This window comes from Cyrtonyx montezumae, unplaced genomic scaffold, assembly GCF_038088225.1.
Source record: "Cyrtonyx montezumae isolate F1298 unplaced genomic scaffold, pur_monq_1.0 scaffold_7, whole genome shotgun sequence".
Taxonomy (NCBI): domain Eukaryota; kingdom Metazoa; phylum Chordata; class Aves; order Galliformes; family Odontophoridae; genus Cyrtonyx; species Cyrtonyx montezumae.
In genome coordinates, this window is record NW_027072078.1 from 26,553,767 (window position 1) to 26,568,328 (window position 14,562).

General features: G+C 43.7%; 1 protein-coding gene across 1 annotated transcript in view; it reads right to left on the bottom strand.

Annotated features, from left to right (window-relative positions):
- LOC136058081 (palladin-like) overlaps nucleotides 1-14,306 on the bottom strand; it is an 86,267-nt gene extending 71,961 nt beyond the window's left edge. The window contains exons 1-3 of the mRNA XM_065751315.1: nucleotides 14,226-14,306; nucleotides 10,375-10,484; nucleotides 6,467-6,867 (exon numbers count right to left, since the gene is read on the bottom strand). Coding sequence (XP_065607387.1) covers nucleotides 6,467-6,867; nucleotides 10,375-10,484; nucleotides 14,226-14,306 — 592 coding nt within the window. The remainder of the gene's footprint in view (nucleotides 1-6,466; nucleotides 6,868-10,374; nucleotides 10,485-14,225) is intronic.
- Nucleotides 14,307-14,562: the final 256 nt, after the last annotated feature.

Genomic DNA, 14,562 nt, shown 5'->3' on the forward strand with positions numbered 1-14,562 from the left:
CCAAACCATTACTTTTCTATTTTCTGCCATGTGGGGTCATCACACCCCCTCTGGAAGGCTCAGAGGTAGATATCACCGCAGGCATCTTCAGAGAGAGCCTGACAATGGCGTATTATGAAGCTTGTTGTAACATCCTTTCAATGTCCTTAAGGTCCAGTGATTTAGAGAAGAGAGCCTTTTGTGTTTCCTGTCAGTTCCAGGAAGCTCCTGTCACTGGCATGGAGACTGCATATGGATAAGAGACGCTAAATAGACCAGTTAAAAGAAAATGGGCTCAGTCTCACCCCCACCTTACTGAAAACTGTGAATGCTGCAGCTCTGGTGAGGTCAGAAGGATTGCACTGTGCTGAGGCTGGGGATGAGACACCCCTACACCAGCTGCTACGTTTCAAAGCCAGGCCTCCCTCGGCTGTACCCTCACAGGTCCTGCAGGAGATGCACCCCTTGTGCCATCACAGCCAGAACAGCAGCGCTCCAGGGAATGCAGCATACACACAAGCAGATCCCAGTGATACAATCCACAATGATCAAGCTCAGGCTGCACAAAACAGAAAGAAAGGGTTTCTCATCCCCGGAGTTGGGATGAACTTGAATTAGTGATGTGGAGACCTAGCAACATTTTCAGATGAGAATTATGGAATTATTTACATAATATATTCCTTGCCTTCTGTGAGAGGAAGGGGAAGCTTACGGCCTTAAAAAGAAATTAGAGGAAATAACACAAGTAAAGCAAACTCTTCACTTTTTAATTCCCACCTTTAAATTTCTCTTTATCTTTTAAACATGGTATATTTTAAACATAGTCTGCCAGTCGCTTCTGTTCCGTCTTTTTGACACAATCAGTAGTCCAAGACCATACAGACAGTGCATCCCTGACCTGGACTTAGTGATAACTTCCAGAACGTGCCTTCTCTTTTGTTCTCCACACAGTTAATTCATGTTCAAGAGAGGTGGTCAGTTATTTTTTTATTATTATTATATATTACACTAATTCCAAAAAAATGCCAAAACAAAACAAAAAAAAAAAACACCTTCACTTCAGTATTTAACAAACCACTTACATCATTACAAGGAATTCACGGAATTACATACTTGAATTATGAGAAGACCAACTTCATAAGAGTAAGCAGTGCAGAAAACATGATTACACAACTACATTCCTTTTATAAAGTGTTATTAAAGTTAGGCATCCTGTTATGCTTTGCACTGCACATTTATGAAGTAATGCAGTTAATGAAAATGTGACTGTCACTTAGTAGAAATGGAAAACCTCAAATCCTTGTCCCATGCTATTTATCAGTTAATGTTTTGCATTTTGAATACTCATCAGTTCATAGCACATAAGAGAGCAGTGTCACATAAGAGAGCAAGCATGAGAGCTGGTAGCTGCAGATCCTTGGCCCTAAGCTGCTATTGAAACCCAACTTTTCTAAGCCTTAGAAATAAGCAGAAAACTCGCAGTACTTTTGGGCAGATAACAACAGCAAACACAAAATTGGGATCCTTTCACTGTTAGGGATATTTAAGAAAGGGCCTAGGCCAGATCAATCACTGACAGTGTGCCTCTTCCCAGACACACAAATACCAGTCCTATTTGTGAGAGTACTTGCAACTTGCCCAGTCCTTGGTCCCCACACTGTGGGTTCATCCCTTTATATTTTAGGGAGGTTAATGATGAGGATAGTAATTTCTGTTACTTGGCTGTCTTTCTCACTGGAAGCTGGGCTACACCAAAGACAGTACATGAAGAGCCTTGGGATGAAACTACAGACCTCGTGATCAGGCTGAGCACCACTCCAAAGTCTTGGTGTAATTCTGGTCACACCGTTCTCTTCAAATATCAGATGTCATGCTGTTTCTCCGCAACTTACAAGAGCTTAAAACACTGGAGAGAGCAGTAGAAGGACAATTCAGAGTGACAATCTTGATCTATTGTGCTACAATTATAAATAAATAGGGGACACACAGAAAAAAGCATGTAGCATTATATGCTTCCCTCAACCAGGAGGCTGTGACTTGAGGCCACCTGTGGTATCTCAGCATTTCAGCTTCTCTTCTGACTCCCGTGGGCTGTATCTTCTACTGTTTAAGTCCTTTCTAGATGAAGCAAATAACTGAGAATGTCCCTCAGTGAGGATTCTGAATCCTGTGGCGCATCAGCGGCATCACACTGGCCCTAGAAATGCCTTTAGCATGAGAAATGTTGTGCATACAAACAGTACTTCAGGCTAAAGAATAAATATGCCATAAGCTGGACGTGTTTTTGGCAAGTGAGTAAATTTAATCCAATTACAGCAGAGGTGATGAGGTCAAGCTGACTCTCAGCAAAGAATCGCCAACATGACAGTCCTCAGAACATGTTACTGCAGCTCGCTGGACTGGTTGAGAGAGCTGACACACTGTAGTGAAATTCAGCAACGCTCAAGTCATTATAACAAAGACAAGTGCCAAGAAAATGCTTTGTGCCAGCAAGCAGAAGAGGAAAGGGATTCAGCAAGAACACACTTTGTAAAGCACACTGTAATCCTAAGCACTTAATTGCCTTTGGCAAGAGCCGCATCCCGTTGCTCTCTCAGAAGTAGTTTTATCTGCAACTCGATGCTCACAGCTACAGCAATGAATGGAGTGGGGGAGGAGGAGGAGGAGCTGAGGAAATAGTGGGAGAGCTACAGCTACCAGTCCTTGCTGAACGACCGAAGCAAATATACATAAAATACTAGTATTCTCAAGGCCTAATCTGCACATCTGTGACTCTGGAGAATTCCCTTGGCAGCAAATAAAGAACTACTTGCATCCAGGCTCATTAATCACCTACAGAAGAGGAGAAATTTGTTGTGGAGTTAGACACCTGTATTTATATTTAGTGTTTATGTAGGAGTGGTCTTGTTTTCAGACATTCCAAATGAGTCCCTGTATGTCAAAACACACTTGCAAAGAGAGCCAAAGTTTCTCTTTCATTTTCCAGTCTCTGCTTATAATGCAGCATTCACAAGTATTTTACAATATGTTAACCTCGACTCATTGTTCCCACATAAATAGAAGACTTGAAGGTAAATAACGCACAGAACCTCTTTAATTAAATACGGAGTTTGGGGGAGGAGTTTCTGCAGACCCTTTTAAATTTTAAAGCCTGCCAACTGGATGAACAAAAGGTAGATTAGGCTCACATGATAAATCCCAGAAAACCTGAAAAGCTTTTGTTAATAAGTCACTAAAGGAAATTTTTTTTTCTTAGAATTTCTGCTCAGCACAAGCAAGAGTTAAGATTATTCTAGTGTCTTTAGTTTCCAGCAGCACTAAAGGGGTATATGCCTCATGGAGCTCTAATCTCCTCATTTGTATAGAGCTCGATTCTCCTTTCATTCCTACTAAAGGAGAACTATTTCTAACTTTTATATAGAGAGCAGCTGCTGAAACTCAGGAGGAAAAAAATATATATATGAAATAAGTTGACTCTCAGGAAAATTCAAGTGGCATACTAAGCAACTTTCTGTTCCCAGTCTTTTAACAGCAGCAACAGCAACCACAGGGATTCAAGGGCATTTTCATCTCATTTTGGTATTTCTTTCATGTAATGGGTTGCGAGTGATCCTTTCAAGTTTCCATTCATAAGTCAGTGTTCAGTAGCTTGTTCACAGAGCCAAATGACATATTAGCTTGGCAATTAACGTACTCTTCTGTTTGAAGAGAAGCTTAACGTAGATATTATTAGAGGAAAGACCTTCCTTTAACAAAATCTATACTGTCATCACAGACAGTATAGATATTTATCAGAGGGATGGCTTTAAAAAAGAAAAAAGTCTGCAGTGTGTCCTACCTGGATCTCTCCGGTTTCACTAATGAATCCTCTTCAGTACTATAAAGCTCTATAATCATATCTCTTCCCCATCATGCAGTGCTAAAGCCTGAAAAGCACATGTAATCCTAATGTACAACACAGCCATGTTTCCACCAGGGAGGGGGATTAAGGCAGCTGTGTAACGCTTGCTAAAATCTCATCTAGGACACTGGATGCCACTGTGGCGATTCAGGCTCAGAAATGGATTGCAATAAATAAAAAATAAGAAACAATGTCTGTCATAGCAGGTGTAGCAGAACCTTTCTGGAACAATCAGAGAAGGAGTTAGGGAAAACTACTGAGTAAAGATCTAAGCAGGGCAAAAGCAAATGACTCTAGCATGTTTTTGTATGAATTTGGCATGTTTTTATGATGGAGATGAGTTTTTTTGCAACATCACAACAAAATGGTCCAAGATCCCTTCCAGCCTCTGTTCAGGTCTGAACCCAGCCTCAATAGGGGAGTCCAACAACCACAGACTGTGGCTACCAGCTCCCCGGGGTCTAACCAGAAACTTCATCCACCTCCCTCCACGGCTGTCCCAAAGAGATCTTCTGAGCACACTTTCCAGCTTTAGACATTCATAACTTTAAGGCACAGCATTTGGAGCTGCTCTAAGCTCTATCTATAACTGCATTTTGTTTTAAGAGGGCTCTGAAAGTAATTTGTAACTGTTGGTTTGTAGTTTAATACAGTGTGTTTGGCCTGCATAAGGATATTGGTATCAATTTTGATTGACTGTAAAAATAGGACCATTGCCCAGAGAAAGACCTAAGGATCTGAAAGGAGGAGGTAGGCAGAACAGAATAACAGACAAAAAAACAGTGAAAAATATCACGTTTCTAAAATTTAACTTAAGCCAAAGACAATATGTAATCATTGCTTATTTCAGACTTAGTAAACTCACTTTCAGCATTACAAAAGCAAACCAAAAGAACTTCACTGATTTATTTCCTTCATCCTCCTTTGCACCACATAGCAAGGCAACTGAAGTTACGGAGAGATGCTTGCAACAGCAGAGTATCGGGTTTCTAACTTCCTTTGCAGCAGACCTTTTAAGATTTTCCTACAAGACCAATAAAATTGGGTCAGTGATATTAACTAGTGTGAGCCTCCCACATTTATACAAAGTCCTAGCTGAGATGGATGTTAAAGCAGGCGTCTTCTTTCTGTTTGTGTCTCTCTGAGGTTAAATACTGTTACCATATCACACACATGCATGATATATGCTGCTGATCCTGCCGCTCCTCCTAAAACTAACCAAGTCACCCTAATCACCACTGAAGTTTAAGCACTTGTCCTGTAGGGCTGCAGTGCAAAGCACTAAGGATGAGTGCAACCTAGATATTGAAACGTGTTACAGTGAGCACTACACAACAAAACTACAAAGAATCACATCGTGAAGAGCCAGATAATGCTATGAATATATGCCAGGCAAAAATAAACTATTCACACTACTTGACAGTTATTAGTAAACAACTCTGGTTTACTAACAGAAGGCTCCTAAACTGCACTCTCAGAGCCCAGATAAAGGAACAGCTCAACAAAGTGAAGCTGCACAGGAAGACACATGCCGTATTTGGCAAATAATAGTGCAAGTCATTAGGAAAAAATAAAGACGTGTGAAGGAAGTAGGGGGAGGGAGATAGTCCCTCCACTCGGGATTTAAAATGTGAGAGGAGTGACTTGTTCCCTAGTAGAAATGACTGATAGAAATGACTGATATCACTGATAGAAATGGTATTTCCAGCACTCTTGTGAGTGAGGGCATCATTCTGGAGAGTCCTAATAGGGAATACACCTTCTCTCTGTCATGTAGCTCCTTGCTTATCCTCAGGGCTCAGCACTTGGAAACACTCACAAGTAGGATGTGTGGTTCAGCTACTTGCATTTATCCTTTCAGCCATTCCCTTTGTAGAGACGATAATTGAGGATTCAGAACACTTTGAATTCTGCTTCCCAGCTCTGGAGAAGTATCCTCACGGACTTGCTCTGCAGAATGCTGGGCTAGGGCTCAAAAGTGTCCTTATACTGCAAGGGAAGGGAAGAATTCTGTGTGTCTGTCCCTGACTCCCAGCCCCTGCCGTGTCACTCCCTCCCAGGGTGCCAGGGAGCGGTGCCAGGCCAGCGTCCAGATGTGCACAGACAGGAAAGAAGATTATATGGCAAAGCATTTACTTTATTTTAAAGGCAAAGCAATCCACAAAAGCACATTGCTCCAACACGTGAAGGCAGCGAGCAGAGAAGTGGTTTTACCTCCCTCTCCCAAGTTAATGATTTTAAGCATTCATCTCCTTCTCTCATCCTTACACGTTACATTTCAGCGGCGCCATCAGCCTTTATCCTTTGCCGAGTCGCGTGACACGGCAAGAGCTGCTCTGAGAACAGCAGAAGTTTAAAACAACAACAACACGTTTGGTCTGAGCCGCGAGACCTGGATGCTCGGCCGAGGAATCGCTGCGCGGGGCTCCGCTTTTGAAAAGCTCTAAATTCAAACCCAAAAGCCGACCGTCACAGCCTCGCCTAGAAACGCCTGCCCTTAGCAGTCCTTTCCTACCTGCCCACGGAGCAACGATAAAACCGCAACAAGTCGCGCGTAAGAGATGACAAGAACTCCCAAGCACTCACCCCGCGGTGCGCTCGCTCTCGGGTCAGCGCGCTCCTGGAGCGGAGCCGGAGGTGACCGCCTCTCCCCGCCGCAGCCCCGCGGACGCTCCCGCAGGGGACGATTCGGCAGCGGGACCGAGAGCTGAGGGAAACTCCCGCCTCCGACGCTCCAAGCCCGGCATGTGGCCGCAGCCCCGCCGCTGGGCTGGCTGCCTGCAGCCCCGTCCCTCCGGAGCGGCAGGTTCTCCTCCTCCTTCCCCGCCTCCTCCACCCCCGGGCGGCTTTCTTCGCACCGGGACGACCGGCACCCCCCGCCCCCGGGCTTCCCCCGGCTGCCCCGCAGCCCACCTGCTGCCGCCGTCGGGGGAAACCCCGAGCTCGCGGGGTGGGGTGGGGGAAGCGGTGCCCGGCAGAGATACCGGCTGCGGTTCCGCCGTTCCCTTTAACTGCTTCCCTGCCCCGCCGGAGCGCCGAAGTGGAGCTGTAGATACACGAGCTTATAGCAGGCGCAGGGGGTCTGCTTTGATGGGTATGAAGGGCTGGATGGGATCTAAGAGGCGTGTTCGCAGGTGCGAGCCTATGGGTTTGGATGGAATGCGGAGGGGTCCATGCGGCCCGCGACTCACTGTCCCACCCCTGCAATGGGGGGGACTCTGCCTCCCCCACTTCATCCCCGGGCCTGGCTCAAGCTGATGCACTGCCCTGGGATGTCAAGACCTGGGGCAGGGGATTTAGTTTGATAAACCTGTTACTGTTAATTGTGTTAAGTGCTAAAGTAGTCTAGGAAAAAGAACAAATGAGAGGTGGGGGGCAAACTGAAACCTCTTCCATTCCAAGACCTTAGAACTGCTGGTTTGTAACAAGAGACTTTGAAGAGGTGAGACTTGAAATCCAGGAACATGTCAAACTTTTGCCTTTTTACTGTAGTATTTTTAATGTTCTTGTGTACATGGTTAAGACTATTTATCTAAAATGGTCTTACAGCCATGCAATACAAACACACAAAATGGACATACAAAAAGTCCAAAGCTGTAATGACAGGAGTTTTGTATTCAGAGACCTCAGTGTTTTTCCTTGCAATCCTGAGGTGAAATTTTCAGCCAGTGATTGAGGATGTATGTGCCCTGCAACATGAGCAACAGGCAGAGCGCAATGCTGCTTTCTCCTGGTGCATCACTTGCTCGTTGAGCACAACCTCTGCTAAGGTGAGAGCCTCTGCTAGTATGAATCCACAAAAAAGTCACAGCTGTCCCTTTTAACTCTTCCTCTTCCAGGTAGAGTAGAAGCTGAATGAATAAGGAAGAATTGCTGCTGCCTCATCATGAGGAAACTGTCTGCTGGCATGGTGATTTTCTTACTCCTAATGCCCTTGACTTGATCATCTGTTGAGAATATAAGATATGTTCATCATTATAAAGGCTCTAGGACTCTATAAAAAACATTTTTCAAAACCAGGTCACTGAAAGGAGACTTAAATAAAAATGACTTTATTTCCAAAGGTTCTAATTACCCAGTGTGCTAATTACACGCAGCCAGGCTGCTAGTCCAAGGCTTTTTTTCCTCCTTGATGCATGGTGGTGGCATATCTCACACTGTACAGATGTTTCCCTTCATTGCAAATGCACGCACATCCCAAATGCATGAACTTCCCTGATTCCTGCTGAAGTATACAACTGTCTGTACTCATTTCTTCTCCTCTGTGGCAATTGGAAATGCACAAACTCCAATGGCCACGCAGCTGTGGTCACATGAGCTGATAAAAGAAAGATGCATACATTACAAAATAATTTTCTTTCTGCAGATAACAAATTAATACTAAAAGACATAAAGAGCATGAACCTCCAATATACCCTTGCTGAGACTCACATGAGATTGCTTTGACCTTTTCCATGTCACAGCTGACCAAAGTCTGTACTGGCAACATCTACTGAGAAAGTTTCCTTTGCAGCATTATGTGTATGCTCTGAGAAGATGCTGCTCTGCACCATACTCCTGCAGATTTCTAGTCTGGGCTTCATGAAAACTCTTTTCTATAAATGTGCTCATTTCTTGCCAGTTGGGAATAGCTGCTCTGGACAATCTTGTAACAGCATCACCACCTCTGCTTTCAATTTAAAATGATTGCTCAGGGTTTAAACACTCACAGAGAACAAGGCCCAGTGTTGCCAGTGAACCCACATCTGCCTTCAGCTGGGAGGGAGGAGTAGGAGACTCTTGAATTGGGATGAAAGCCACTGAGCTCCATAAGGAGAGCAGCCGGTGCCCCTGCTGGGTTTCAGGGACTGACTCATTCTCAGCAGAGCTCACATATTTCTGTGTGTATTTTTTTTCCTTCCTTTCTGTTATTTTCTTAGCACAAGTTTGATCAAGTAGGGAAAAAAAAATGAGCAGCATCTCATCCTACTGTAAACTAGTATGGGGTAACACTTGATGTCCAGACACAGAAACTCTCCAGCATTCTTGTCGCAGCCCTCAGCTTCATGCTGTGCCTTCCAGGAGCTGCAGAGTGGGAACTCAGCAGAGCCCCCTCTATAGGTTCTAATCCTAAATCAGATCGAGCCTGTAATAATGAATGTTCAGATATGACATTTAGTGAATGCTGCTGGCTAGAATAATCCTGTGCATTCTCAGCTGCCTGAGGTTTTGCCTTGTTTTGTTTTTTAATTGTAAACATTCTTCATGCAGCTGCTCCAGAGACATGTTTAGGAAGCAGCGTCTGGCTGCATTTAAAAGATTTCAACTCATCTTGACCTACATATAGATTTCTTCAGCTCACAAGCCAGGGCTGTAACCAGCAAAACCCTCAGAGAGCTAATAGAGCTTCTGGAGGGCAAGGCACAGGAAGTAAATGCAAGATGAAGTTACCCAGCTGAAACATTTGGAAAAGCGAGTTACTGAAGCTGAGCTATAGGCTTAGATGATTATCAGGTGAGTAGGGAGGAGAGATAACCTCTCCCTCCCTTTGCCTTTGCTTTCTTCCTGATTCTCGTTGAATCACTCTGTAAATTCTTTTAGGCTTCTTCCAGCAACTTCAGAAGGGGCCTAAGTGCAGTTCTAGCTTTATTCATGCTTCTTTCTCAATCAGATTTCTTCTTCAGAATCATTTTTATTATATATATAATAGCTTTTCTTGATATGATCTCTTACTGAGCAAATGAACTGGAAGGACTGAAGACGCTAGCAAAGTAACTTAGTTGGGAAGGAACATATACAGATCCAATCTTCCCAGATCCAATACTCTCTATTTTTGCAGGGTGAGAGCATCATTTTAGAGAGCAACACAGCTTTTAGCTGCTTGAGATTAGAAGACTATCCTCTAGAAGCGAGTCACCCCAACATCTTCCCAAAACTGCAGGCAGAGTCAATTATCAACCCCCATCCTCTAGCTGTACACGTCCCTGTTCATTGCAGGGTAGGTGACTTTAGAGGTCCCTTCCAACTCAGATGATTCAGTGATCGTATCCTGCTTGTGTCTTTGCTGACTGCATACATAGAAAGCACTGAGAACCTTTGAGCTCCATGCTGCAAATACAGAGACTGAGCAGCTAGGAGGGAGAAAGCTGAGAGGTCAGGCCCACCAGGTCAAGCACAATGAGGCACTAACACTGACATATGACATTTAGACCAGTGCTGGTTTGCTCAGCTCAGAAGCAGGAAAAATGAATTTGATCTGTCAGCGAAACACCACAAAGGCAGTTTATGCCTATCTGGTAAAATAGACGGGTACTTGACCCTACTCTTTTCAGTTTGCTGGAAGAAGTCAACAGGGCTGTAAGCATTTGGCCGTTGGGGAATATTACAGATCTGGAAACTCAGAAGAAGCTTTACTGCCTTGTATTTAGAGGTCAGAATAATGTATAAACAAGGGCATAAAAAACCCCTAAGAGCTGGCAATTTCACTGATGTCAGTAGAAGCTGAAATGTAGAACTTATGTTCCAAACTGATAGTTCTGTTCAAACGAGCAGGCCAAACATCTGCAAAAATTCTGCGCCATCGTTTTTCTAAAGCCACTGGTGGTGGCAGATAAATTCCACTTTCCTGCACCAGAACCATGAAAAACATTAACTACTTCTGACCATTGCTGAATTAAAGCCATTAACACAGGAATAATGCTATTCATGCAAATCAATGCATACTGTGGTTGCTGTGTGCTGTGCAAAAATGAATTCAGGAATGGGCATTGTCTGAGGTTAAACTGATGCTATAAATGCATGGATTGATATAAAGGCAGTCAATAACGAGACAGCACTGCCACTCATATGATTAACTTAGCCCTTTTCTTTGCAGACAGTGACTGGCCATATGTGGAAGACTACAGCTTCTTTTTCCTGAAGCTCTTACTGCAGCCAAAGTGAGTCCAAATTGATGGGGAGTTTCTGAGATGAATTGGAGGCTGGAGAAAAGTCAGCAAGAATGCTTAGGAGTGATTTCTACCAGGGCTGACTTATGCTCTGCACAAGTAATGGTCCAGAACCAGAGAGCGTCCATTACACAGCTGAGTTACTGCCCATTCAATACAGAGTATGGCCAAGCTAGCTGAAGAGTATAATTTACTGTTATTACAGCCCTCAGTCTCTAATCTCAATTTCTATCCTGAAGAATGTGGCAATGGTAATGGCTACATGGCTATAGCATGATTACAGAGAAGTACAATATCTTTGCCTTTTTTGCAGATTGCCTAATTTGTGGCAGTGAGGTTGCTATCTGACAAAGCTCAGAGTGGGTAACTTCAGTGGTTACAGAAGAGAAATACAATATTTGCAGATTTAAAGTTTTTACCAGAAAATCCTATTGCAATTATAATCCGATACCCAAACAGAAGAAATGCAAGAGGACATTGGTATTGTCTGGAAATGCTACACATGCCTGACCATGCTTCAGGGCAGAATTGGGATTGCCAACCACCCACAGCAGTTCCATGCAAACAGCTCACCACCGCATTTTGGAAACCAGCCCCGATTCCACTCTAGCTGAAGCTCTGCTGCAGAAAACCTGCAGCTTGTGCAGGAGAACCCTTCACCCAGGATTTCCCAGACACTTACAATGACCGTCTGCACATCATTCTTACATGGCACATGTGCCTCAAGATACCATACAGAGATCTAGGGGGAGAGAACAAATGCTTTCTTTACTTGTTCCCCTTCCCCTCTTTTTCCCTGAGAGAGAAAAGATTTATTCTTACTAAACATAACAAGAGAAACCAATCCTGTTATATCAGTTGAAAGTGTTGTCAGCAAATTCCATCTAGACTGAAAACCTTAAGTCCCTGCGGTGTGTCAGATTTCTGAGACTTTAAGCTAAAAATGAATTTGAAGAGATTAACCAGCTAGGACTTTAAGATAAAGCTGGCTTCTCTGACAGAAGTATGTTTTACACAGTGTTAAGTGTATTTGGTTCCTCTTTTCACAAAACTCCTTTGCTTCCTTTGAATAAAAGGGTCTTCAGTAGAGTCTTTTCCTTTTAAAGCTGTGGAAGGGTTCCAGCCTGTCTGTTGCATTGGCTTGAACTTTGTTTTTCTCCAAGGCGAGAACCATTTAGTTTTCAGTGGCTTCTACATTTTTTTCTCCCTCCTTTTGTAACATGTGCCAGAGAAGTCAAGTGGGTTGTATTAGCTTAGCATTTTTCCAAATGTTCACATCTAGGACCAAAAAAGGGAATATTTAACAAACACAAGCAGGAATATGTTGGAATGTTGATCTTCTGATGCTCATAAAAATTTTCAGTCATAAGGTCTGATTGAATGTCCCAAGTTGGAAGTGCTTCCAGTGACTGTTACATCTCCTTGTTATCTGGTCAAATAGTTTTAAGTCAGGTCAAGTGGCTTCTGTGCCAAAGTGATAGTTTTAATGTGAATAACACACATGCTAAAGGATTGCACTAAAATTCACCTAGGTGAGTGACATTATGGCTTCTCAAGTGAAATCTGAAAACATCAGCCCATCTTTATGCACCAGGGGCTAACTGGCAGTGAAACAGTACCACAGAGGTAATCATAAGTGTTTTCTTATAGCAGAACCTCCTGATTTGAGAAAAAAAATACTGCCTGCATGGCCAAGTATGGGAATTTGGATTGCCATTGCTGACACTCTTGGATTTCAATGCAATGCATTTAAAGAGAAATAGAAGACAGCACGTAGCATAGTTTTCCAAAAATACCATACAATGCTACTATCCAGAATAAAGCATTTTTGCCAAGATTAGATAAAGAACACAAAAATGAAACCTAGAGATAACAAATGACTAATTAACCACTTCTGATTAGGAGCAATAGAATTCCAGTAGCACTTAGATAATCGGAGCTGCTTTCTGTTTACTGATAAAACATAAAACATTCTAAGAGACCATCACTGCCTTAAGAAACATCTCAGCTAAGTAGACAAGGCAGACAAAGGAGCATCATTGTTTCAGAATTAAGGAACTGAGGCACAGAAGAATTGTCTTGTCTGCAGCAGTCTGTGGTGAGACAGTAATTGAATGCAGATCTCCTTACCACATGCATATCCTGCATCTATATTTCAACTGGTCAGCTGAAGCAGCCTTTCATTACCGCTCTGTCAACATACCAAGAATTACACGAGACCATGAGCACTTCAGATTTGCTTCAAATCCACTTCTCTTCCCACCACAGCATTTAAAAGCATGTGGCCAGTGAGCACATAAGCACGAGATCGCAAACCCAGAGAGCAGGTTGGAAGACCTCTCTGACTTGCTTTTCTAAACACAACCTTCTCAGAAGCATTCATATGTTACCCATCCACATATTTTATTCATACACATTTTAACCACGTGGGGCTGAGGGAGAACCAAGTGTGAGTGCCTCTATTTGATCACAGGGAAACAAGAAGCCTTTTAAAACCTTTGGCACGTGGGTGGGGACGCAAGCCATTTTTTTGGTTACTTGAAATGAGGAATAGTAATAATAAAAAGCAAAGAAATAGAGAGTAGTTTGGTCCCTGTGTCTCTTCACTTGAATCTAGAACTTTCTTCAATTTACTAGGCAGGACAAGAAGTTCAGTCAGCACAGGGGGAATGTTGCCAATTGGGAAATAGATCTGTGTTTCCTTTGAAACCTGAGGGTGCTGCATTATGATTTGCTTCCCTCACCGCCTCTAGGGTGATGCTCCAGATATGACTCTTTGTGCAGGGATGCCATAGTACGTGGAGTGTCCCTATATGGCAGCGCAAAGAGAAAGGCAGTCAGCTCCACTCAGAGCTGAGGATATCGGCACTGCCTGCTGCTCCCAGAGCAATGCAGCTGCTTAACAGCAAGCCCCTGCCTGGCTTCTCTAAGCAGATGATTGCAGCTGTAAGATGGAATCGTTGATACCTTTCAGTCTTCATTGTGCTGATTTTGAAGACTCTGTGTTGTTGGTGTGCGTGGCCATACTCAACTATTTCAAAGCATACCAGTTTTCTGTTCTCATTGCATCCCACAGTGGGGACCTCTATAATCCAGACTTGTGCTGAGATTTGTTTTTATTACTTTAAATAGATTTGGGATACCATCTGTCTGCTACAACTTAAAAAAAAACGGAAACTGAAGAGTAATTTGTGCTTACTTAAGGTTTGCTCCTTACAACATCCATCCCTCCTTCCTTTCTTTCCCCAGGGAGGGCTAAGAAACCCTTAGGGTCGGTGCAACACTGAACACTGCACCTGACAATTCCCATTCCTACACTGACACTGCAGTACAGCAAGTAAATTACAACAGCCGCAGCCGTCCTCACTACACACACGATTAATCAAAGCATCATTCCTCTGTCAGCACTATGAAGCTACCTGAGAAGGTAGATCTATAACAGCAAGATCGATACAGCGGGCACTCCTTTCAGATCGCAGCCCCCAGCAGCCCCCGCTCATGGCCGCACCGTTCCCACGCCGCCCTCTACCGACCACTGCTCTGCGCTGCCTCCCAGGTGCGTTTTGGAGGGGGTTAGGTCGGCATCACGCAGGTGAGTTTCGGTTTCATTAGGGATAGAACATGAATTAGCTCAACCCAAAATAAAATAATTCATCGTCTAGACAGCTTCCCAAACAGCGGCTGACTGACAAAGAGCCAGCGAGCACCAGCTAGTGGGAAAGTAACAGGGATCAGAGCTCGCCGTGCGATGGTTAT